The sequence below is a fragment of the Odontesthes bonariensis genome, chromosome 14, assembly GCF_027942865.1.
Source record: "Odontesthes bonariensis isolate fOdoBon6 chromosome 14, fOdoBon6.hap1, whole genome shotgun sequence".
In the NCBI taxonomy this organism is placed as follows: domain Eukaryota; kingdom Metazoa; phylum Chordata; class Actinopteri; order Atheriniformes; family Atherinopsidae; genus Odontesthes; species Odontesthes bonariensis.
In genome coordinates this window covers 23,173,472-23,198,248 of record NC_134519.1, presented here as the reverse complement: position 1 = coordinate 23,198,248, position 24,777 = coordinate 23,173,472, and the positions used below count along the sequence as shown (strand labels likewise).

At 41.9% G+C, this 24,777-nt stretch overlaps 1 protein-coding gene across 1 annotated transcript; it reads left to right on the top strand.

Annotated features, from left to right (window-relative positions):
• The first annotated feature begins 257 nt into the window (after positions 1 to 257).
• Positions 258 to 24,674, top strand: LOC142399159 (ephrin type-A receptor 4-A-like). Its single transcript, XM_075483650.1, has 19 exons — positions 258 to 656; positions 1,230 to 1,297; positions 3,748 to 3,945; positions 4,225 to 4,335; positions 4,760 to 5,114; positions 14,669 to 14,824; positions 15,487 to 16,002; positions 17,424 to 17,548; positions 17,688 to 17,847; positions 17,953 to 18,064; positions 18,845 to 18,903; positions 19,094 to 19,207; positions 19,297 to 19,482; positions 19,565 to 19,626; positions 19,791 to 20,000; positions 20,389 to 20,565; positions 22,418 to 22,605; positions 22,756 to 22,941; positions 23,623 to 24,674. Exons 1-19 carry the CDS (start codon positions 500 to 502, stop codon positions 23,738 to 23,740), a joined length of 3,258 nt encoding a protein of 1,085 aa, XP_075339765.1. The 5' UTR covers positions 258 to 499; the 3' UTR covers positions 23,741 to 24,674.
• Positions 24,675 to 24,777: the final 103 nt, after the last annotated feature.

Genomic DNA, 24,777 nt, shown 5'->3' with positions numbered 1-24,777 from the left:
CGCGCATGAAAGTCTCAGACAGGAGCATTAGTGTCCCTCTGTTTTATTCCACAAGATAAGTGATTTTTTTTTCAAGTGGGGGCCCTGGCTGGACCTGAGTAGAATTTAATCTCCATGGCCAAATCTAGCAGACGAGTTACAATTACCCTCGGTTTTTTTTTCCTGCTTTTAGATTGACACTCTTTGTAGCCATAGACACTGATAGGAAAGTGTTCCATTGCTTTCCGTCTTCTATCCCTCCACCTGCCAAATAAACATTTGACATTTTGTCGGTTAATCTAAGTGCGGTGCCGCTAATCTCGACTATTCAGACATTATCAAATGTCACTCGAGGGATGGCATACTGACGCTAATATGGACAACAGTACTGTATGTCATTAGGTACATGTCATTTACCATTAAGGGAAGCTTCTAAGTGTAAGAGACCGCCCCAGTGTCCGCTGCTGCATCCAACTCGCTTTCACACTTGCTTTCATTCACACACACTTTTCCCACCGGGATGGAGCCGCTTCAGCCAGCGCGCAGAGTCAACGGGAAACTCACACGATTCCGCACGGCACACATGGCTACAAATTTATGGCAAACATTTTCGACGTACATCTGGATAATAACACTAGTTTCAAGTTCGAGGACGAGGATTTATCCATCCAACGAAGGTAAGTGAGAAGGCGAATCGTCTCTCTCTGCGAGTTCAGGTCTTCCGCTGACGCTTCCGTGCGCGCCTGGGATCATCTTGGGATGGTCAAAGAGCAGGGAAAATATGCAGGAATGAAAAAGGAAAAAAAGTTGGATTTTAAAAACATTTATCAGTCGCTGCTTTTTGTCCTGGATCCCGGCTGAGTTGTGCCTTGAATGAGTTCAACTGCATGATTTTCCCTTTATGGTGCGGTTAAAAAATCCCTCAGTGTTGACAATTTTCCACATATGTTCAGTGAAGCGCCCCCTTTAAATTTTATTGTAAAACAGATGTTTTAGACAAACTCTCAGTTATAACCCTTCAAATTAATTTTTCTATACGTATATTTCTATATTTTTACAATACATATTCGTGTCTAATGTTATGTCGTGCACACTAAACAAGGTTAGTTGTTAACTAACCTTGTTTAGTGTGATCTAGTGGAGAAAAAAAGTTCTCCTACTTAATTGTCATTGCGTAATTGTCATGTTTTGAAGCACCGTGGACTGTTTGTTCTTAAATCACTGGCATTTGCATATGTGTGCATTTGTAGTGACCCTGTTGGATACCAGGACAGTTCCAGGAGAGCTGAAATGGGCAGCCAGTCCTTCAGAGGGAGGGGTGAGTAGGAGCTTTCTTCTTCTTTTTTCAGATAGCCTACACTGTTTGTAACGCACTCTCTCTCCATCTCTCTCATACACGCGCACACATACTCATACTTATGCACACTTGGTCTGGAACCTGTAAATAATCATCCCACAGATTTTTGCAATGTGCTGTTGTTCACCAAGCCTAAGTGTTAATATGAGATTGCTGGCGTTGTGTTTGGCACAAGCAAAAGCATAAACCAGCTTGATGGTGGGTGTCATTTTTAAGGGATTTGTACTACTAAGCAGTTGCCAAAATAAATCCTGGAGATATCTGTTTTATATTTCATCTTCCCAGGATTTTGTACTGTTTGTCATTGTGATCTCGCAGCAACATGCCCTCCATCTTTTATCTTTTGCTCAGAGATTTTTTTTAGCCCGCTTTGTTGGTTTAAGCATTACTGGTGAACTTGACTCTTATTTTTTCAGTCACCATGCACTCATTCTCTCACACACTGCTTGATTGACAAGGTCTTGGTCTGTGCGTACTGAGCTTTTGATTACAAGCACCCCCTGCCTTCCTCATCCCTTAGCTACACACACATACATGCAAAACTCCCATTTCTTTACGGTTGGGATGAGTGCAAAGCTTTCTTTCCCCCTGACAGCTGTGATTTCTGTCTGCTGACAAAAACTCCAAAGGAGGCATCATACTTCATGTCAGCTTTTATATTGCCGTCTTGTTCAATGTATACTTACCCTGCAAAAACATTACAGAATCTCCAAAACACCCACAATGCGTGCAGATACTGATACAGAGCAGAAAGTGGAAGACCAGACAGCTGGTGTATTTTTGAGGCTGACAGCAGGGCTGGATTATGAAATCCTTCTAATGTGTATTAGTCACAATAAAACTTTATTGTCTTATATGACACCAATTGATTTAATTTTCAACATTATATTGTCCTGGAAATTAAAAATGATATGTCTGTAAGAAGCCTGTATGGGGCATAGATGACATATCGATCACCTCAAGACACACACTCATACACAGACACCTCCTCTGCCCCAAACACACACGTATTCTGTCATTCTCTGGCTCTCCCTGTCTTTTTCTCTCTCTGGACATGGTGCATTTAGTGTGTATACAGCTTTCACTCGCAGGGAGAGAGATTATTATTCAGTGGCAATAAAAAGCCAATTTAGAGTTGGGAGGCTCAGCGGTCATTTGAAGGGTCACAGTACAAGGCAAATAATCGGCCCTATTGAGATGAATGGTGCAGTGAAGGTTGAGCCAGCTTCACTTGTATGGAAATGTGTCTGCAGAAACCTTGAACGCAAAACAAATGGGAACCGCTGTCCACAGCAGAATGCTGTGCTGTGAATGTTTTAAATGAACGCAGTGAAAAGAATACTCACCAGCATCTGAAATGTTTTTGATCCCGGACATTACGCATTAACAAGTACAAAATGTTGCTCAAGTTTTCCTCCTCAGAAGTGTTCTGGTGGTCTTTACTATAATATTTATGTCTAAAAGCCTACAGCTTCATTCTTCCAGTTTCAGTTCATGTTAAAAGAAAAACAGCAACACTGAAACATTGTTTTCACTGTCTAATCAGGTTGTCTTTGTACTTTTGCTTTTGTCAAATTTATAAAAATCACATACAGCTGCCACAGGGGTTCCTTCTTTGTTGGTTGTGGGAACCTCATCTGCATCTAATCTGAAACTTTAGTGTCAGTAACATTTAAATTTAAGCTTTAGAAAACCAGCTGTTATTAGTCAGGTTGATTGCTTCACATTGAAGGTGAACAGATATGGTGGCAGTCGACAAAACTTCCTCTATTGTGCAAAAAAAAAAAAAAATATATATATATATATATATATATATATATATATATATATGTATATACTTGAGGTGTTTTTTGTCTACTTTAAAGAAGATTTGAAATGCACATAATGGAGCGGAAAACAACTTTACAAATAATGTCTCACATGACAAAGATTAAAATGGCATGTCTCACCCGCTCCCTTCACTCTTAGCAGGCAAACAAAAAAAAATGTGACTGACCAAAGTTCCCAAATTTAATATTACATCCCAGATATTCCCAGACATTAAAGTAATTCCTGAAGAAGAGCTCTCCCCATTTTTCTCTTTTGAGTCTCCAATGCAGCTGTTGTTTTCTCCTCCTCAATGTTTGTTTAGTACAACTACTTCTTGTGCTGAATTAAAACCACTACCTATACTGCCACCCTCTGGTGACTCAACACAGCCTAAATCTGGGTTTTCAAAGAGCATCTACTTATAGTTTACAAGTTAACTTTTACATGAAACATGAAGTAAAACCAGTAAGTTCCTGGAAAATTGGAATTCAATCTAAAGATTTCTGGTAAAATGATAACCTGCAATTAAACCCAATTTGTCTTTAAGGTAGAACAAAATGTTGACTTTACTAATGTAGTAATACTAATGTGTTTATTTGAAGTGGGAGGAAGTGAGCATCATGGATGAGAAGAACATCCCCATAAGGACATACCAGGTGTGTAACGTCTTGGAACCTAATCAAAACAACTGGCTGAGGACAGACTGGATCCCTCGGTCCGGAGCTCAGCGGGTCTACGTCGAGGTCAAGTTCACTTTGAGAGACTGCAACAGCCTGCCAGGGGTCACTGGTACCTGCAAGGTACATGAAAGCATGCTTATCGGCTCCTGACAGAGCACACTGATCACTGTATGACCTGAGAGCAGGAGAAAGTCATAGCAAAAATAGACAAAAACGTGATAGCTTTCATAATGATTATATGTGCAGCCAGCTGCTAATGGACCTTTTATAAATGTATTACAGCTCAAGCACAAACCTCACTTTGAGTCATTATCTTATTAAGAGAAAAGAAGAATGCTGATGATGATAATTAGATGGCTCGATCTCTCTTTTTTTTATAACAACGCTTTTGTCTTGTAGGAGACATTCAATCTGTACTATCACGAGTCAAACGAAGACAGAGAGAGCTACATCAAAGAGAGCAGCTTCGTGAAGGTGGACACAGTGGCAGCAGACGAGAGCTTCACCCAGGTAACACCGAACAACTGAGTCAGTGCTTTGAGTTCTTCGTCCTTCCTCCTCCACTCACCCTTAATTTGCAACGATGTGGAAAATAAAACCCCCTGGCACTCAACTGTAATTTTCTTACTTAGTTTACAAGCTCTTTTATCTTGGATGTCAGTTTAGCTGTCCCAGGAATGTTGGCAGGGTGCTTTTGCTCAGCCCTTCCTAAAATGTCTTCTGATTTAAGTGATGCAGACATTAAAGCTTCTTCTGCTTTTGAAATCAATAGAAGTTCATCTGAACGAGAGCCAAGTGCTGAAAATGGGAAGATCAGTAATGGTTCAGCTGATGCTCCCGCTTCAAGCGAATTGAACAAGCAAATTGGATTAATCAGGGCTGACACATTTTACTGCACATTCCGTTAAAGTAGCTCCGTTCTGTTGCCATTCAGGTGGATGTTGGAGACCGCATCATGAAACTGAACACAGAGGTGCGAGATGTGAAAGTCACAACGCGAAAAGGCTTCTACCTGGCTTTTCAGGACGTTGGCGCCTGCATTGCTTTGGTTTCTGTCAGAGTTTTCTACAAAACCTGCCCGCTTACCATTCGGAACTTGGCAACTTTTCCCGACACCATCACTGGGGCTGACACATCTTCCTTAGTGGAGGTCAGAGGGTCCTGTGTCAACCAATCGGAAGAAAGAGAGGAGCCTAAAATGTACTGTGGTGCTGATGGAGAGTGGTTGGTTCCTATTGGTGGATGTCTTTGCAATCCGGGATATGAAGAGAAGGGCGGTGCGTGTAAAGGTAGGTGATGTTGGATGCAATGGTTTTCTTGTTTTCCTAATGGTCTGACTCACCCGTCTCAGGCTTCTAATATTAGCTTATTTTGTATTGGAATTTTGAGGCCCCATCAACAATCATTGACACTCAGCCAAACAGGCTACTCACAAATAATGGAAAATTTCAGTTTGTGTAGTGATCAACACCAACTTGATGATTGTACAGTTTCAATGCATTCCAAGGAATACATTTAGAAATTGTGTGTTAAAGGGGCTCTCACAAGCGTGCCAGGTAGTAACAGCAAAGCTGGACTTTGCAGTTCAACAACAACATCAACAACACCTGCTGAAAAAAATATTTTGGTGGGTTTTTTTTTTCTCACAAATGGGATTCGGAAAATGTTCTGCAAGATAAGAAAAAACATTAAAAATATATATCTAACGCAGCAGTGGTAAGCAATGCATTTTTTGTTAGTGATTTAAAGCAGTGTGTATTATCTTAAATCCCATACTTTGAATGGAGGCAATTGTAGGTTATAAAAGACGTTGAAGGTTAACAAAGAAAAAAAGCCCAAGTTCATAGATTCAGTAAAAAAAATCTAATATTTCTCTGAGATGGTAGGGACCAAAACTCATGAGAAAACAAAGATTGAACACTTTTGCACTGTACTGTAAATACAAGAGATGGTGTGGTATGAATAAGTTGATCCAACCTTTCAACTGTAGCAATGTGGCTGCTTTTTCTTTTGTTGTTTTTATCTGCAATGACCATGGCACACTCTCATAGAAAATATTATGTATTCATATACTGTATTTTCAGTCTTATATTTATTAGAAATCACCATTCACCAGATGTTTAGTTCAGTATTTGTGAAGTACACTTATTCGCTTTATTGACAACAGTCAAATAAGAAAATGAATACCATTCTCACAAGGCTGTAGCTTAGAGACAGTTAAGCACAACACAAAGATGGAAAATAGCCAGATTCTTACTGTTTTTAAAGCATTCAAATCTTTTTTGCAGCATCTGTAAAGGAAACTAATGAATGCATTATATTATATTGTGTTTCCACATGTTACTTGGCAACCTGATAGGGATGAGAAAATTTCAAAGAACTGTGCCCAGTCAAGTAATAATGTGTCACTTACGCACATGAGATGGAACTTGTTAATGAGTGAGCTTAAGAGTTGGAGTTTGTTACTGTTGGGACCCAGGCTGCTTGTTTCCTGTTTGGCTCCTCTGGACCAGAAATGAATGCAGGTTGATCTTTTGCGGGCTGTAAACAGTCTTCATGCTGTACACTGAGAACCTGTAGAGGCTCTTAAGTCTCAGTTTGAGGTGTGCTGAGATAACCACAACCATCTGGTCAAAAATATCTTTTTGCAACTAACAAATTTGATCTGAGCTGTATGTTGACAAACATGCAAGCTGTTCACACGTCTCGCCATCATGCATGTCGCATGGATGACGTGTAATATGTGAAAGAGACAACTGTGGTTGGGAAGACTTCTTATTTTGCGTGTTTTTGTGACAAAGAAAGGGGTGAACGGGGGACAACAGACATGGTGGAGGCACTTTTTACGACATGCCTTGACTCCCACTATTCAATCACATATTCAACAGACACACAATATGTTCACTCACACGCACACACATATACAGATGGACAGGGACCAGTACAGAGACGAGGGAGAATGACTTGCTGATCTACACCCTCAGTTTTATTTATTAAGCCTGTCCCAGCAGGCTAATTGTATAACAAACAGACTCATAACTCAGAGAGAACAGAGGAGATGCTAGGAGAGGGAAAGACGAAGAGATGGACATAAAGAGAGAGATGCAGTTCAGTGCCAGTTGGAGATAAAGAGCGGAGGAAAGACTTTTTTTTTTTTTTTCCAATCCAATGAGAAGAATGAAGCCAAAACTCTGGGTGAAAAATATTCTCTGAAAACTTCACCCAGACTGACTCATTTGTTCCTTGTGAAAAGAAGAGGAGGTTTGAGGGGTGGTCCCTGAGGTCTGAAAGATGTTCCTTCTCAACTAGATTTAGGAGTTCCCCTTGACTCTATTGAACTTCCAGCAGATGTGTAGTGCCATCTATCTATCTGCTGCTCTCATTCTCTCGCTCAAACTGCCTGTCGGGTTGTTGGCGGGGAGCAGCTGCCTCAGTGGCCTCTTCATCTAAGTGTTGATGAACACAGGATGCTGCTCAGCAAAATCTCGGGCCCTACCATGTGAGATAGACGCCTCAATATCACTCCCATTTTCAGTTCAATATTTGCCAAAAGAAAGGGTGAGGCCACAGCAAGATTGTGGGTAAATTGGTAGAACAATCGTTTCTTTCCCCTTCACTGAGGTCAAAAGGTTTCTTAATCCTCTGGCAAGCTCTGACAAGACAACATAACAAAGTTTGGCAAAGACACCTCTCATAACAGAATGTGTTCGATCTGAGCTGTAAAACATTAATAAATCAATAAATAAAACCAATTAATTGATTCAATGGATAGTTCAGTATTATGGGAAATATGCTGTTTTATTGCTCCTGGCCAAGAAATAGTTCATATTACTCTCTGTGCAGTGACTACATGTTGTTTTTGCATTGGGGCTTTTGTATGGGGGTCATAAATGAGAAGTCATGTGTTTACTGTTGAGTTCTAAAAAGGCTATTTTCAACGCCTGGCAAAGAACGTGGAGTTGATTTAAAGGTATTGTTGTAATTAATGGAAATATTATTTTTTACCACATCAAGTAGTGGAGAAAAGTATGGAATCGTGCAATCATGAGACACAAATTATGGAATCATCTTGCAAATGAGTCTGCAGTAAAAGAGAGTGCTTACAGAGCTTAAGGAGCTGTTGTACCTGGCTGGTCGACAGGAAACGTGACTCCATCAAAAGAGCTGTCAGTGGAAACAATGGAAGAGATTGTGGAGCTCCTTCAAGAACATAACTCAACTAGGAGTATGACAAAGAATGTCAGCTGTTCCCAGTCAGCTGTGTGCAAACAAAATGGGAAGGTTGCAAAAGGGAAACATTCAGGTCGACCAACAAAGATGTCAAAGTAATTTGTCTGAAAACAGCTAAACAGAAGAAAACATGGCCACAGTGGGCTAAAGTCATGGACTGTGGATGATTGGATGAAAGTGGTATTCAGTGGTTAGTGCTTAGTGAAGGTCAAATTAAAGAAATAAAGATGACTGCTTGAGAAAAAGCAAATTTCCACAGTCACTGGTTATATAGGGTTGATGTCAAGTAAAGCACTACAGATGGTAGTCATTACATCTACAGTAAATGGACAGATGGACATCGAAACACCATGACAGAGGCTCAGTGCCAGAAAGCTGATTTGCCAGCTTCTATATAAGAAAGCTCAAACCTGATTGAGAAAGAATATATTTTTCCTCAGCGAAATCCATGCTTTAAGGAATTATGGCCATGTCATAAAAGCCGGAAGAGCTGAAAAAAAGTAGCTCACTAATTAGGATTCACGTGGTTTAATGATTCCATAATATTTTTCCTCTATGATCTGACAAAAAATACTATCAATTAGAGCAATTTCTTTAAAAGTGTGTTTTACAAAGCCAGAATTCTGGTCGAAAAAGCTTTGTGTCATCTGTGATTTTTTATTAATCTGCAAAAAACAGCTGAAAAAATTGTGGGGGCGTTGTATATATGGTATTTAAAATATGAGTGCAGCAGCAAACAACTGCTTGCTATACAGTGAAGTAATATCATTCTCACCAGTGGCAAAATCTCCCTCAGTATGTGTAATCTGAGCTTCACTGTTCTAAATTCTGGTCCAACTGTGTGCACATGTCAGGGTGTTTGTGTACTTGCCCTGCAGCTCTCAACTTCAGGCAGGCTTCAAGAATTGATCTTGGAAAAAAAAACACCCTTATAGACCAAAAACCCGCCCACAAGAGAAGAATAAGTTCAGAGTCAGCAGGTTTGGGCTTTTTGAGACAAAGACGTACGGGCTGCCGAAGGGTAATCATTTAGTCTCAGCTGTAGGGCCTTTTTGGTAACTTCCAGCATAGAAACATCCTACAATTCAGTCGGAAACAGCTCCAGACTTGTATGGCCAAAATGTTCAGCGCTGAACTCAGGATAAGAGACATTTGGGAGAATTCTTAAATACAGTAAGACTTATTTTTATCACTAGCACAGAGAAAGATTTGAGAAACTGACATGATCACTTCCCCTATTTAAAAGCTGTAATTTACAGAAGTAAATAACACCCTCATGACAATGAATTGGTAACACAGAAACTACGGAATGTGTTTAATAGTCTTAGGTCTACCAAATTTATTTCCACAGTAATGCACAACAGCAAATGCTATATTTATTATAGTAGTTCGTACCTGGTACTACTTGTCAGCCTCTGAAGTGAATGAGCCATTCTTGTGCTTTTATAACAAATACAAGCCAGAACAAGATCAGAGGCCGCTGGGATGAGTAACATGCTAGTAGGCAGATTTAGTTACCTTTGAATGGAGACAAGATGGGTGTTTCCACCTGTTTCCATTCTTTACATAAAGCTAAGCTAATCTTCTTCTGTCTCTAGTCTCATTTGTGAGACATTTGCGAGGGTTGTAACAGGACTCTGCATAATTCACAAAATGCCAAATTATGTCTGCAATTTGATGCTAGAGCCATTAAAATATACCAGAAAACTCAAAGCCAATGCAGACTTTCAGGGTGAAACACAAACAAAAAGCAATAAATAAATAAGTTATTAAATAGATGTAATCATCGAGGTTCTCTTATTCGGGCTTATGAGTTTTGCTAATTATTTTTTGTTTCATGTCCGTTGAAAATGTTGCACACTTAGAACATGTTTACTTTGTTAGTGTAGTTTAGCATCCTCCAAACCTCCTGTTGAGCGGAGCTAAATTAAGAGTAGACTTAGTCAAAGCAGTAACGTGAAAAGTTCACTTTCAGTAGTGCTGCTGGATAATGAGGATGGAGAGGATGAGCGGTGAAGGTTGAAGAGGAAGAAGGGATTAGATTGTTGAATGGGGCGAGAGGGGAGTTGAGAGAAGTCCACTGACAGCAGAAGGCATCAATACAGAGCTGCTCCTCCCCTGCTGGGGGGTTCGTCACCGGGAGCAAAGGGGACGAGTAGAGAAAACACAAGAGAGGGAACACCCCTTCTTTTCTAAAGCCTTGGTTAAGACTGAGGTCATGACTGAGCCTGATGAAGCCGTCAAAAACTCAGTGACTGACAGCCCCTCAGACACACACTCACACACACACACACACACAGAGTTAAGCTGGCCAGTGCAGGGTCATGACCGAAGTAGATGAAGACGTCAAAAGTTTGACAGCTGCGATCCGTCTAGAATGATCGGAAACGAGGGAGGAGAGACAACAGAGAGAAATTGAAATTTGAACGGCTGGAGAGGTGGAATGAAAGAGGAGCCCTCTGCTTTTTGTCTCACTGTCTCTCCACCGGCCTCCTTTTGCTGTCGTCTGATTCTTCTCTGCTCGCTGCCTGGGAGGACTGGAATGTTTCTGTGTGCGAGCGTGTTTGCATGTGTGTGCTTCTCAGCTCACTATGTCCAGAAAGATTTCACGGTCGTGCTTCCTTCCAATGCACCTGCAGTGTCTCGTCAACTGCAGAGAGCAATTGGACAGAAAGAGAGAGAGAGCAGGGAAGCAGAGGGGAAGACAGCCCCACTGAAAGAGAGATGACTGAAAGAAAGAGTAAGCAGATGATAGAATGAGTGCATAATCGCTGCATTCATTCCCTCTAATTATTGCATCGCATTTTTTGGACTGCTGATTTAGAGTGTGTTAGGGTGTACGTGTGTGAGCGTGATAGAATGCATGTGTGTGCGCTATGTCACTGATTTTCTGCCCAACAAAATCTTCCCTCCAATATTCTCAAAGTTTGGAGGACTTCCCAGGAATGCCAAGAAAAGAGTGGGATGGGGCAAACAAAGAGGGAAGTGTGGGTCTGTGTGTGTGTGTGTGTGTGTGTGTGTGTGTTGGTGTGTGGCAGGTGACAATGCGAGCAAACATGCCGGAGTGGCAGAAGTGAGCTAAACTCAGGTGGGGGAAATGGTTTGCATTCCAACATCACAATGCAACACAAAGTGTGCACGCTCATGTTTATGTGTGTGTGCTATTGTCTCCGTCTCCCAGGTTGGTCTCAATGTAGAGGAGCTTTGCCAGCTCTATCAGGCTGTCTGTAGCGCTCTGGCATCCAAACTGGCTTCGCTCTCCCTCTTTCTGTCTTGCTCTCGTTATCCCTCCTTTCTCTTCTCCAACTCTTCCCCCTGATCCACAGTTAGGGATGGTGGGAGGGGAGGTGTTGCCGCTGGTGGCAGGGTTGATGTGAGCCTGATAGGGAGGGGGACTTATTGTTGTAGAGCTCCTTTCACATGCTAATGTTCACACTGTTGGCTTTGGGCAACCACACACACTCACCAGTCCACATACATTCTTCATCAAACCACCACTTTTTGTGAATAATTCTTAAGGTTTTAAATGCAGATGTCGAGTAGAATTCGGGTTCATGCGTAAAATCGAGAGATATATTTGGCACACACGAAACAGGCTCTCCACTCAATAAGCAGATACAGTTGGAAAAGTCTTGGATTAAATAATTTCCACCATTTTTCTGTGTGTTTTGATTAGAAGGGGCATGACCCCAATGATTAATAGTGTCCCTCCTCCTTGTGTGACAGTCCATCAATCCATCAATCCATCCATCAATCCATCCCTCCCTCCATCCATTAGCCAGACAGGTGTCAGACTGGAGCAGTCAGGGGTTTTCCTCCATCTCCACCCCTCTGCTGAGAAAGAACAAGGGATGATGACAGATAACACGGGGTCAAGGAGAACCCACACACTCCCCCTCACACATGTATGCATACAGTGTGCCGACGAGGCTCTTAGTTAGATTTGCAATGAGCTGCATTTGCATTTTAGGTAGCAGAAGAATGCGTATGCAAATGCAGACAGTGCTGATAATAATCAAAGGGCACCTTCCCCTCCGTGTCTTTCCCTCCTCCTCCTGATCATTTCATCATTTTCTCCTAACCTCTTTATCTCTCGCTCCTTGTCAATCTTTCTTGCCGTGTTGTCTCTCCCACTCAACCTTCCCCATCCTTTACAATCTCCAAACAGCTGATTTTGGTGTAATTATTGTCCTTTTCGAACAGGCAGAATATTAATGTGCTCTCAGGCAAACACACTTCCACTCAAGTTTCCACCTTTCTTGTATTATCAGAATATTTGAATGTGTCCCCATCACTCCCACTTCACTAGTCGAGCTCAGGCTCCTGCACGGCCCTTGCTAGCGTAGGGTTAATGTTGGGTTAATGACGCCCTCATGAGCTCTTATTCCAGGTCACCAGCACTCATCGCTCCCCCCTGTCAAAATCAGCGCTAAAGAAGAGACAAAAGGCTACAGAAAACAGAGAGAATGGAGACATGAGAGGGCGCTGACAGAAGTTTATGGCTTCAAATACCTTTCTTTCTCTTTATCCTTGAGTCTTCTGTGTTGGAGGCAAGCAGAGGGAATTGGATGGGACAGAGACAAAGGCAGTGTGCTACCCCCTAGCAGACTCTTGTTGAGTCCTATAATCAACCTCGAAGTCCTCAACAGTTCAAATACTCTTCTAAGTCTTTCTCTGTTTAATTCCCTCTTTCCCACCCATGGCTTACTTACCCACATTGATGACTGCAAACAAAGGAATGTGCAGAACAGCTGGAGAATGACAATATACTGTGTTTTATCTTGCATTTAATTAGAACATCTGACACAATATGGGGAATCATTTACAGCATGAAAGCCGGTCTTATCGGCTACGAATGTGTTTATGAATTTACAGGTTTCGGCTGCATGGCTGTCAGCTATGTTTGTGTGCGGTGTCATTTGAGTTGGTATGGATGTGGAGCCGCGAGTGACGCTCGGCAGCTTCAAAGCCTCCTCGTGGCTTGACACTATGAGAGGAGAGGGGGAATAAGGAGATACAGTGAGTGTGTGAGAGTTATCAGAGACACAAAGACAGATAAGTGGAGGTCGAGGAGGAAGTGCAGAGCGAGCGAATGTGGGAGATTGTGAAATGTGAAAAGGAGGGCAAATGAGTGTGTGAAAGAGCAAATCTGTGGAGGCTCACACAGATGGGGCAGGATGGTTGGTCTGAGTAGATTACAGGGGAGACTTCCTCCCTCTCATTTACTGATGAGAGCGTCATAAAGCACTCTGACACATTTGAGCACGCACACACCATTCCCACATTCCTATCCACTCCCTTTGGGATGTCTTCATCTCCCTTGGAAATGTGAAAGGATCGGGGGGTGAAAAAGGATGGAAGGATGGGGAGATGTAGGAATCAGAATGAATGACACGTGATGATGAAAAAGAAGATGTTGAAAACGGACTGCTGTGGAAACAAATGAAGGATTTCCTTCTCAGATTGAACATAGAAATGAAAGATTGCTCTAACCAACCACTCTTTGCCATCTCTTTTGCTTCACCAGTGGATGTCAAGCAGTATAATTATGCACTCATTTATTGTATTGTTGCTCTGTCAATGCACAAACTCCTCGGCACACGGAGAGAAGATTTCTCTCCCTCCACTCCCCCCACTGTCTCTCTGTCACCCTCTCCCTTTCTCTGTTTTTCCTCTTTCATATATTTAAATGTCAGTTATGTTTGTGTGGGCTGCCGTGGAGTTTTGATGTATTCAGTTCTAGGGTTTCTGTTCTCTCAGTGTGTGGGAGCTGATCAGTAAATGTTCTTTTAGTTGTCTTATTCTTTGCTCATCAAAATTTAAGATAAAAGAAGTCAAACTGTCCCTCCCCCATACACTATATCTCCTTTCTCCCTCAAGATCTTTCTTTACAGTTGTTTGTCCATGAATCCAAATGCTTCTAATGCTGATTAACATATTGTCTCGGCTTTCTAAGCAGTCGATACACAAAATGATAAAGACTGTTTCATGGGTCAGGGTACTCGAGACCTCATGTTGCAGCCTGCATCAGGGTGGGCCTCATTTTCTATAAACTTATTAAAAATACAAATACCAAAAATTACTGTTTTAGTTAAAGTGTCAGTTTCTATTGTCCACGGCTCTGTCATTAGCCTATTAATCATGTTAATTCATTCACAGTTTGGCTTTCCTCTGTGTTAGGTTTGACTGTGAGTCTTTTAATCAACAGCTTTTGTTGCACCCTCATTCTCTGCAGTTCTGGCCTCTAACCGCCCCTGCGATATTTGCAAATTGTTTTCCGATTTTTTTGGAATTGGTTATTGAAAGTTGAAATATTTTTGGATGGAAAATCAGAAAGCGGGACGACAAAAAGCCACAAGTCATTCATGTTTGTAGCACATGCACATGGATCACAAAATGCAAGCTAAACATTGCCACACAACACCAGTTGCATTTGAAAAGGGCACTTTGTAGCTTTATATACAGCATGTGTTCTGTTCAAGGTAAAATGTCTCTCCATTTTAGAGCTGCCTTTAAGTATATCTCTCCTGAGGTTTGAGTTAGTTTTACAATTTTTACCAAGGATTTTTGGTTGAAGTGTGTTCAGTGTCTTTTTGTCTGCATCCCTCTACAGCCTGTTCTGCTGGTTTATATAAGGCCAAATCTTCAGATGCTGGGTGCTCCAAGTGTCCTCCACATAGCCACTCACTCAGAGACGGGGCAAACGTGTGTGACTGCCACTCTGGATTCTTCCGAGCTGATGGTGACCCTCCCTCCATGGCCTGCACCCGTAAGAACACAGACTCAGACGCACACAAACAGTTAACGCACAAGTGAAAATACGAACAATGTGTGTATGCATTCTTCCCCAAATAAAAGGAAAGAGCTTGGTCATTGTTTTCCAAACTCTCTATCTCTTCCAAACAGAGGGAGACACAAACGTGTCTGAATGCCACCCCTGTTTCATGATCCCATTACTTATGACTAAGCTACCATCTACATCCTGTCTGGGAGTGATAACTGAAGTTATTCAGAAGTGAATAAATGTCCTTACTCTCTCTCTGTCTCTCTCTCTCTCAGTCTGTGTGACAGATTTGGAGACCTTGGTCGGTGTGTCTTAAACTTAATTATGCCTATATACAGCACATGGTTTCCTTGGCCTGGGAAAAATTAAAACATACACGTACACACAGTCTCTCTCACACACAAAAAATAAATGCCGCAGAAGAAAACAACCAAACCATCAAAAACATGTCAGAACCATATGGTTTCGAGTGTAATGCCAGATGTCTACATATCATGCCAAGACCCCCCCCCCCCCCTACCTTCTCCACAACCACCAAATATCCCCTCTGTCACTTGCACAGTATTTCCATTTTCTATGTGTGATTTTATATATATATATATATATACATATATATATGGTTTGTTTTGTTAATGCTTCTTTCTCAGAGCCACCCTCAGCCCCACAGCAGCTCATCTCTGTGGTGAATGAGACATCGGTGGTCCTGGAGTGGGCCCCTCCTCGCCGACTGGGAGGAAGAAGCGACACCAGTTACAGTCTGGAGTGTCTCATCTGTCAAACCAGGGGCCACAGTCAGACCGACAGTCGAGCCATCCCAAGGAATCGCACCGTCTCCCAGCATGGCAGCGTGGGGATGCAGTCAGACCAGGGCATTGTGGGACCTGAAGTTCAGCTGGGCAGAGGGGTCTTTCAGGGCAGGCCTGGAGAATACCCCCGGTCTGGTCTGAGCTCCATCTCCAGCTCTCAGCTCTGCCTGCCCTGTGGCTCAGATGTGCTCTTCTCTCCTGGCCAGACGGGCCTGCAGACCACCAGGGTGGTAGTGAGCGAGCTCAGGGCTCACACGCACTACACTTTCATCGTCTACGCACGCAATGGGGTCTCCCAGGCCAGTGGTGCAGGGGCATCACAGAGTGCATCTGTCAGCGTCACCACTAATCAAGCCGGTGAGAAGGAGAAGTGTTTGTGTGGGACAGATGTGTCAGCTTGTAGACTAGAGTAACAACAGAAAACGTGCTTAAAAATGTGCTTAACACAAATTGCTGCACGAGAGCCCACAGAGAGCCAAAGCCCCATGAGTAATGAGTAAAACCATGGCAACATTAAATGCACAAGCTAGATATTTGTGCGCATGATGAAGATAGTCTACGACCTTGTATTCCATCAAAGAGATATTAAATCTCTTTGGGATTCATATCGCTTTACTGCAATACCTTCCAATTAAATTTCAGTGTTGTTCTTTTATGACTGAAGACTTTTAGGTGTTTTTGATGAGGAATAACTAGATGTAATACATTTGGAAAAAGGTCTGTGTTGAAATACATCACATATTTGCTTCCAGTTTGCACGTTTCCCTTCTCCCTCCGCTGGGTACTGTTGCTTGTACTATCACTGTCATAGTTGCCATAGTTATTACTCTGTCCTCCTACACCTAACAACAACTGAATTAATTATAGGGGAGCTCACAAGAGAATGTCAGAAAGTATTCTAGCAACTGTAAATCACTGACTTCAATACAATTAGACAGAAATGGTTGAAGGGAAACTCGATTTCATAAAAGGCAAATCATGATAATGAACTGGAAAGTGATTGAACAGCATAAGTTGAGGTTTGAAAGCATTGGTGCCCCTAAAGTTGAGTTTTTCTTAGCATCAACGCTTTTTTAAAAAAGTTCTCGAAAAATCACCCGCATTTTATTAAGTGTTTCATTTTACTTGTGAAGGAGTCAGCTGGTGTATGGTTTTCCTCCCACATGGTCTCTATTAGTTTTTAGTGTGAGCCTTTTTTTTTCTTTGTTTTTACATGCTGTTAAATCTCAACCGTCATGGCTGTATGTCTTTATGGTGGCATTTGGAAACCAGAACACCTGCTTAGTTCCAGGTGCCCCAGGGAAATAAGTTGCTGCGTGCGCACAGCATGAGAGTGTGCCTGGGATGTGTCAAGTCCAACCTGCACCACCATATGGTCTGACATCGTATGAGCAGCCACAAATGAGGGAAAAAACAGATAAAAGGAGGGAAAAATTAAGTGATGTAAGAGGAGAGAGACAGAAGAATGAGGCTTGTCTCGGAGGATTGGGGGGAAAGAGATGTAGGTCACACGTCAGGTGCACTGGGTCAATGGACTTGTTGATGAACAGGTACCAGACATACACTTTTAGCCAAGTGCAGGATTGTGAAGCTATCATCTCGCAAGCAGCTTTAAAGGAGATACATTAATAAATTTAACTGAATTGACTTACTCTTTAAAAATCACAAAATGGGGTTACTTTTTCCCAAAAGAAAGAAAAAAAACTGTTATTATGCCATTAAACATACAAGTTAAGATTTTTTTGCTCTATCTCAAATCATATGTTGCTCCCTCTCAGCTCCCTCTCGTGTGTCATCCATCCAAGTCACTGATGTCACCAGGCACAGTTTGTCGTTGTTGTGGCAACAGCCGGATCGACCCAACGGGGTCATCTTGGAATACGAGGTCAAGTTCTATGAAAAGGTGAGTTACAGGTTAATGCAGCTCAGACAGCCGTGTGAATGTCAATGTGTTGGCAAGCTGTTTGTATTTCACTGACATTGAGGATGCACTCACTGTCAGGCAATGAAAAGAGACCCCTCTTTTTGTCCTCTCTAATCAGGATCAGAGAGAGAGGTCCTATCGCATAATGAGGACCTTCTCGCGGAGTGTCGATGTCACGGGTCTCAACCCCCTCACTGTTTACGTGTTCCATGTACGTGCTCGTACAGCTGCTGGATATGGAGAGTATTGTGCTCCGTTTGAATTTTCCACCAATTCAGGTATTCAGATAATAACCCTCGGTAGTTTTTAAAAAGAATGCATTCATGTTTACATGATCAAGTCACCAGTTTTTGGTTGGTGACCTCGTTTCCCCTCCCTTTCAGATCCCTTCCCTCTGATTGGAGAAGGAGTTAACTCAGCCTTCCTGCTTCTGTCTATTAGCGGGGTTGTAGTTTTACTGCTGATTTCTGCAGCTGTCTTCATCATCAGTCGCAGGTACACGCACATATGTAACAGATCCCATACAGGCAGGCGTGCGCACCTCTTAGACTTGTTAGGCTGGTTAAGATTCCCATGAAGGTGTCTGACATCAACGTGTGTGCAGCCTTTATTGTAACTGCTGCTTTTGACCAAACCGCAGCAATGCACACCCTTAACACTTACTATTCTCCTAATATTGTGTTACCGACTCATGTGTGTGTGAGTGCGTTACACACGGCTTTTAAAGGGGATTAGAGCGGAGACAGTGATAATCCCTTTGTCCCTGACATGTCATTACTGTCTTCAGCAGCCCAGCTTGTGTGTCTGCTTCCACTGGCGTGCACACTCATGCCTGCGCAGGTGCCCACAAACACCCACATTCACCCACGCACACACCTGCCCAGCCACAAAGGTGTTTTAGACAGTTTCTTTGTTTAATAGAAAACACCTTTTATCTCGCGCTACCTGAGGCATCGCCCCTCCTCCCTCTCTGCCTGAAATGCTTTCATCTGGTGGCTCTGAGCTTCCCTGCAGCCTGTCGCTCTCTGTTCTTGTTGTCATCGCCTTCTGTTGCAGCGAAGCCTTTAAAACAAAATGAAGGTGCAGCCCTTCAAGAAAAGAAGCACGCAAAGCTAGAAACAATGAGAGGCACGCACACTTCTGTCATTTCATTTAACTGTAAAAAAAAAAATCCCAACAAACACACAAGAAATGAAATGGTTACAGGACTGCTCTGTTAGACTTGCTCATCTTCCGTGTCTGTGCGTTAAATGTCCGTCATTTATATCTCATCAGGAGGAGCAAGTACAGTAAAACAAAGCAAGACTCAGAGGAGGAGAAACATTTGAACCCAGGTATTGCAGAGACAGATAGATGCTCTTGTTACTCCCTTTTTCCATAACTTCCTGCACACACATTATGCACACTTTCTCAAAGACATTTATATAACATATGCAGTTATACAACTTGTATTTCTCACCCTCCCTTGCATTCATCCCTCTCCTCCCTCGCTTCTTGTCCTCTCCCGCCTCTCTTCCATTGCAGGAGTCAAAATTTATGTGGACCCGTTTACCTACGAAGACCCAGACCAGGCCATCCACGAGTTTGCCAAAGAGATTGATGTTAGCAGTATTCACATCGAGAAGGTTATTGGCATGGGTGAGTCTGGCTTTGGCGCTCAAACACACACAAACCCACACACACATGCTTACTTGGCGCTGATGCTGCCATTTGCTGTATGCGTGTAGGAGAGTTTGGGGAGGTGTGCAGCGGTCGTCTGCGTGTGCACGGAAAGAGGGAGATCTACGTGGCCATCAAGAGCCTGAAGGCGGGATACTCTGACAAACAGAGGAGAGACTTTCTATCTGAGGCCTCCATCATGGGGCAGTTTGACCACCCAAACATCATCAGACTGGAGGGTGTCGTCACCAGATGTGAGTAGTACAATTGTTCAGGTTTTTTGCTGATCCTTTTTGATAGCGTTTTATCATAATATCTATTGATTTTCACCTGTAGGCAAGCCATTAATGATCATCACGGAATACATGGAAAATGGATCCCTGGATGCTTTTCTTCGTGTACGTGGATTTCATTGTTCCATCATTTTCTGTTCTAAAAATTTAATCTGAGGAGCATGTTTGAAAGAATGCCAATCATGTGCCGAATTGTAGATAAAATAAAAAATAAAAAAGATAATATCTTTTTCTGTTAGCCCACGTTCACTGTAATCTTGACATTTCAGAAACATGACGGCCAGTTTACAGTGATCCAGCTGGTCGGGATGCTGCGTGGCATCGCTTCAGGTATGAAGTACTTGTCAGACATGAGCTACGTCCACAGAGACCTGGCAGCTCGAAACACCCTGGTCAACAGCAACCTGGTGTGTAAGGTGTCTGACTTTGGCCTGAGTCGAGTCCTGGAGGACGACCCCGAGGCCGCCTACACTACAAGGGTAAGGCACACACTGAGATTCTGCGAGCATGAACAAAATATATATATAATATGAATATATATATATGTATATATATATATTATATTTTTGTGATTAACTTATTGCAAATTCATTGTTCAACCATTATTCTTTATGATGCAAATATTTACAGGCTGTTAATGTTTTATTACATCTTCACACTCAAGTCCACACATATGGCAGCAAAAGATCTGTCGTGAATTGGAAACAAGTTTATTGAAGAATTTGGAAAACACATGAACATGTGTGTAACTGTTCAAACTGCTGAATTTTTCCTTCAGTGGGAGAGATGATCCACTAAGTTAATTAATTAGATGATAAAGTAAAGAACATTCTGCTATTCACTGAACCGATTGTTGTGCTGTTTCAGGAGGCCACTGGTTCTTATCTTTCCCCTGGCGGGAAGATCCCCATCAGGTGGACGGCTCCAGAAGCCATAGCCTACAGGAAGTTTACCACGGCCAGCGATGTGTGGAGTTATGGCATTGTCATGTGGGAGGTGGTTTCATATGGAGAGAGGCCCTACTGGGACATGAACAACCAAGATGTGAGTCATTTCTATGATCCCTCACACAGACAAAAGAATAACTTAGGCTACTTCCTGAATAAAAAAAATATATATTTTATAGCATGTTACCTTTAGTTTTAGTCCATAAACAGATGTTTGCATAATGTAATAAATGTAACAGATAAGATTGATGAATAGTAAATATCAAAATGTGTTACAGGTAAAGGTGCAGTATGTAATTGCCCAACAATTTTTATTATTTTACCAAGTGTTGGTTGGTCCTTATATAGTCATTTCAGACTTAACGTTTAATGGAATTTTTCATAATCATAAGATATGTGTTGTTACTTTCTGTGGCAGTCAAATTAAACTTCAACCTCTCTTCGCTCACCAAAAGGGATTTAGCCTGAGTCCATTTAAAAAGGAGAATAAATTAAACTGGTATTGCTTCTTTAGCATGTATGAGGGAAATAAATTTTGTACTGTGTGCCCTGCATTCTGATCAGTGTCTTTGACCTCCACACTTTTAGAAAATGCAAAAGCTTTGCCTTGAAACCTCCTGAAATAAGGGCAGCAAGCCAAGGTTTTGCAGACCAAACACATGCCATTTTGTTGAAGATAAATGGTGAGGCTTGACTGATGCTCTGCATTGGTTAATTCATCGAACCAAGCACTCTCTCAGAATACATTTAGGTGATATAGTTTGCATTTTTTCACCATTAGAACGATCTGAGAGAAAAGGCTTGTTTTAGAGCAAATTTGCAACGCAAGCGACCACTCTTCTTCAAAGTGAGAAAGGTCAGATAGCCGGCCTGCTAGAAATGTGTGACTATGATTGATTTCATTTGCAGCAAATAACCTTCCGAGTGAGCTATTTTGTCCACTTCCCATTTTGCTTTTTTTAATGATAAACGAATGGAGAATTAGCAGAAGCGCCTCTTTTTAGCCCCTTCACATTGCTTGTTCTAAGCAGGACTGTTGGGCCTTTATTTACCTCGCAATTCTATGTGAAATGTACACAAACACGGGGGAAGCAGGGTTGTTGCACCAGAGACAGTCAGCGTGTCACACATCAGACTCCAGACTGTCGGCAATACGATATGAAATCACACCCTGGGACACAATTGCACTTCAGCATGACAAGGGGGTCCTCTTTGCAGCATTGTAGTGTGATAACTATGTGAAAGGAGCTTTGATTCAGTGAAACACTGAGAAGAAGGAGAGTAGATTTTTCTCCCTACCAGACACAAGTCAAGAACCAGCGTTACTCCTCAGCCCATATTTGTATGTAGTATTTTCATGTTGGAAAATAATTGAATGCATCTGCTTGAGTGAGTGTGCTGCAGGTCAGTGTGCATAATGCATTTACAGTGCACACGGAATATAGTGGAGCTGCTTACGGCTGCAAAGAATTTAAATCAGCTGCAGTCAGTGAGATGTGAGATTTTGAGAACAACGATAAAGTAATTCATAAATAAACTGAAACACTGTGCTGACATAATAACTAGCAATCAGTTCAATACTGCATTGTATGCATCTTTGGTTTTCAGTGTACGCTTTGACAGTCACAGTTCACAGAGGTTTTTTGTTAATGGAGGCAAAAGCAGGTCTAAGTTGGTCCTTTTTTGTGCAACTGGTAAAGTTTGTATGATGTCATCCAAGGGTGAAGACGAACGTACTGAAAATTATACTCAACATCAGTATGGTTGCGTTGTCATTGGAATCAGGTAGATGTCTGCTTGCCAACATTAGCATTTAGCTAAAAGCAGAGCTGCATTAAAAAAATTACTTTCTTGACATTTTTCTGACCCGGCTTACAGCTTTACAAAATGTTACCTTTGGCCAATAAAAGAATAAATATGTAAATCCTTCACTTGTGTCCTTCACTTAGGTGATCAAAGCGATAGAGGAAGGCTACCGACTGCCTGCTCCCATGGACTGTCCTGTAGTGCTGCACCAGCTCATGCTGGATTGTTGGGAGAGAGATCGGGCAGAGAGACCTACCTTCAGTCAGATACTCAACATGCTGGACAAACTCATCCGCAACCCTGGGACTCTGCGTCGCACAGGAGGAGACAGGTACATAATCTACATGTTCATACAGCCAAAAAACTCAACACAGAAAGTGAAAAAGACAGGCGCAGCCATTCATAGACACCCACCTACATTTTCAGGCTTTGGAGCAGCTTTTTCTCAATTAGGATGTGACCTTACTGTTCTTGTTTACAGACCATCAAGCACAATGTTGGAGTCCGGTGTGGGTTCAGAGGTGTGTGTGTCGGTTGTACCAGAAGTGTGTGTGCCACAGGGGTCGGTGTGTGAATGGCTGCAGTCCATTGGTTTGGAAAGGTACAGAGACACCCTCGCTGCAGCTGGTTACACCAGCCTTGACAGCCTCCTGGCTCTCACACACCAGTAAGTGAATATTCTTGTGAAAGAAATATTACCTATTTTATCTGTATAATACAGAGATGAAGCTCTGATTTATAGGCTGTCCTTAAAGTCATTAAAGGGTTGCCTAAGGCTTATTCAGTTCAGCCTTAGGTCTTAAGAGGTTGCATTTTTTGGCATTTAACTTTTCAGTTGTATTTGTTTTCCACTACAGCGGTCTATCAGACTTAAGAATTTTAACTTGCAATGCTTCAAAAATAATTTGCTTAAAGAGAGTAAATGCTTCCAGAGAGTAAAATATCACTATCATTTCACACAGTCTGTACTGTACTTATACTGCCTGATATGAGCAAGATCCTAATTTCAAATAACAAAATTTTTCCTTTATTTAAAGGTTAATTTAGTAGGGTTTTTTCGACCACAGTATCCCTGGTAAGACAACTACATGAGAACATTTAGTCAACTAAAGATGGAAAATGCAGCAAAGCATCTTGTTATGGTTGCAGCTTAGTAGGTAGATGCTGTTAGGATGTAATGATAAGGTGCTACAGGTGAGCACTAGCCCAGATATTGAACACCAAAGTGAGCATAATCCACCCTGCATAAAGGTTTTTGTGAAACTGGGGATGATAGCAAGAAAATAACACCCAAGCTTATCCTTTAAACACTGTGTCTGACCATATGTGTCTGTCTGTGCACCAACAGGGAGATGGACAGACTTGGAATAATCACACCGTCACATCAGGACATACTGATTGCTAGTGTGCAGCAAGAAATGTTGTCTCAAATGCAACACATGCAACACTCGATGGTCCCAGTCTGAGCTGCCAAACAGTTACAAACCTGTTTTGAGAAGAATTTCATTTACCTCATCCATGCACTTTAGAGGAACTTTTCACCGGTGGAAATACAAGGATTAGAGGAAACAGTGAGGGGAAGAAGAAGAAGAGGAGAGAGAAAAGCAGCACTTTTGTGGACTTCCATCCCGTGGAGTTTTTTATAAACCATGATCTGGACGATGCCACAGATAGCAATGAGCTTCTGAGAGCTTAGACTGATGCCTCCTCCTCGTATCCAGCTCTGCTTTTCCTATTTTTTTTTTTTTATCTGTTTGGTAAAGGCTTACATGTGCATAAGCAGAATGGCTTCCAAGTTCTTTTCTTTTTTCTTTTTTTTACATTGCTGCTTTGTGCTTGACTTGAATTAAATGTCTTTTATGTTTGTCCGTGTGTGTGTGTGTGTGTGTGTGTGTGTGCGTGTGTGCGCGTGTGTGTGTGTGTGTGCGTGTGTGTGTGTGCGCGCGTGTGTGTGTGTGTGCGTGTGTATGTGTGCGTGCATGTGGAATGAATGCATTCAACATGGAATCTCCCTGTTAAGGTGTCCGTTACCTTTAAGTAATCTTAATATGCAAAGTTAAAGAGGGAGTGGGAGGAGCCTGACTGAATGTATCACTACAAGCTCTTACTGGTTTCATACTGGACGATTGTGCTAACAAACTGGTTTGCCTGTTTTTTGTTTTTTTTGTATTATTCCTTTTCATATTTTCAGTTGTATGAATTACTGTTTCTGTCGAGTTAGACATTTAGATTAGAATGTCATTCACCTGTGTTTGTACATATGTCTCTTGTTTAATGCTGAGAATTAGCGACATGAAGCGTTTTATTTATGGTCCTTTTTTAAATCTAGTTTGTACATTGTAAAATAGACACACCGAGGTGATGTTGTAAGAAGTGCCATATTGCATTGCAATAAATGCCAAACCCATCTGTGTTTGTAGGTTTTGAATCTGTTGGAACAGATTTTTTCCTCTCTACATGTATTTAATGTACATTATATACAGCGTCATTAGTGCATCAAATG

Coding starts and splice junctions, on each gene's coding strand:
- LOC142399159 (XM_075483650.1), top strand. CDS start 500: ATGGAGCCGCTTCAGCCAGCGCGCAGAGTCAACGGGAAACTCACACGA. Junction 18,065..18,844: donor GTCTTCATCATCAGTCGCAG/GTACACGCACAT, acceptor ATATCTCATCAG/GAGGAGCAAGTACAGTAAAA. Junction 20,001..20,388: donor AGGCCGCCTACACTACAAGG/GTAAGGCACACA, acceptor GTGCTGTTTCAG/GAGGCCACTGGTTCTTATCT.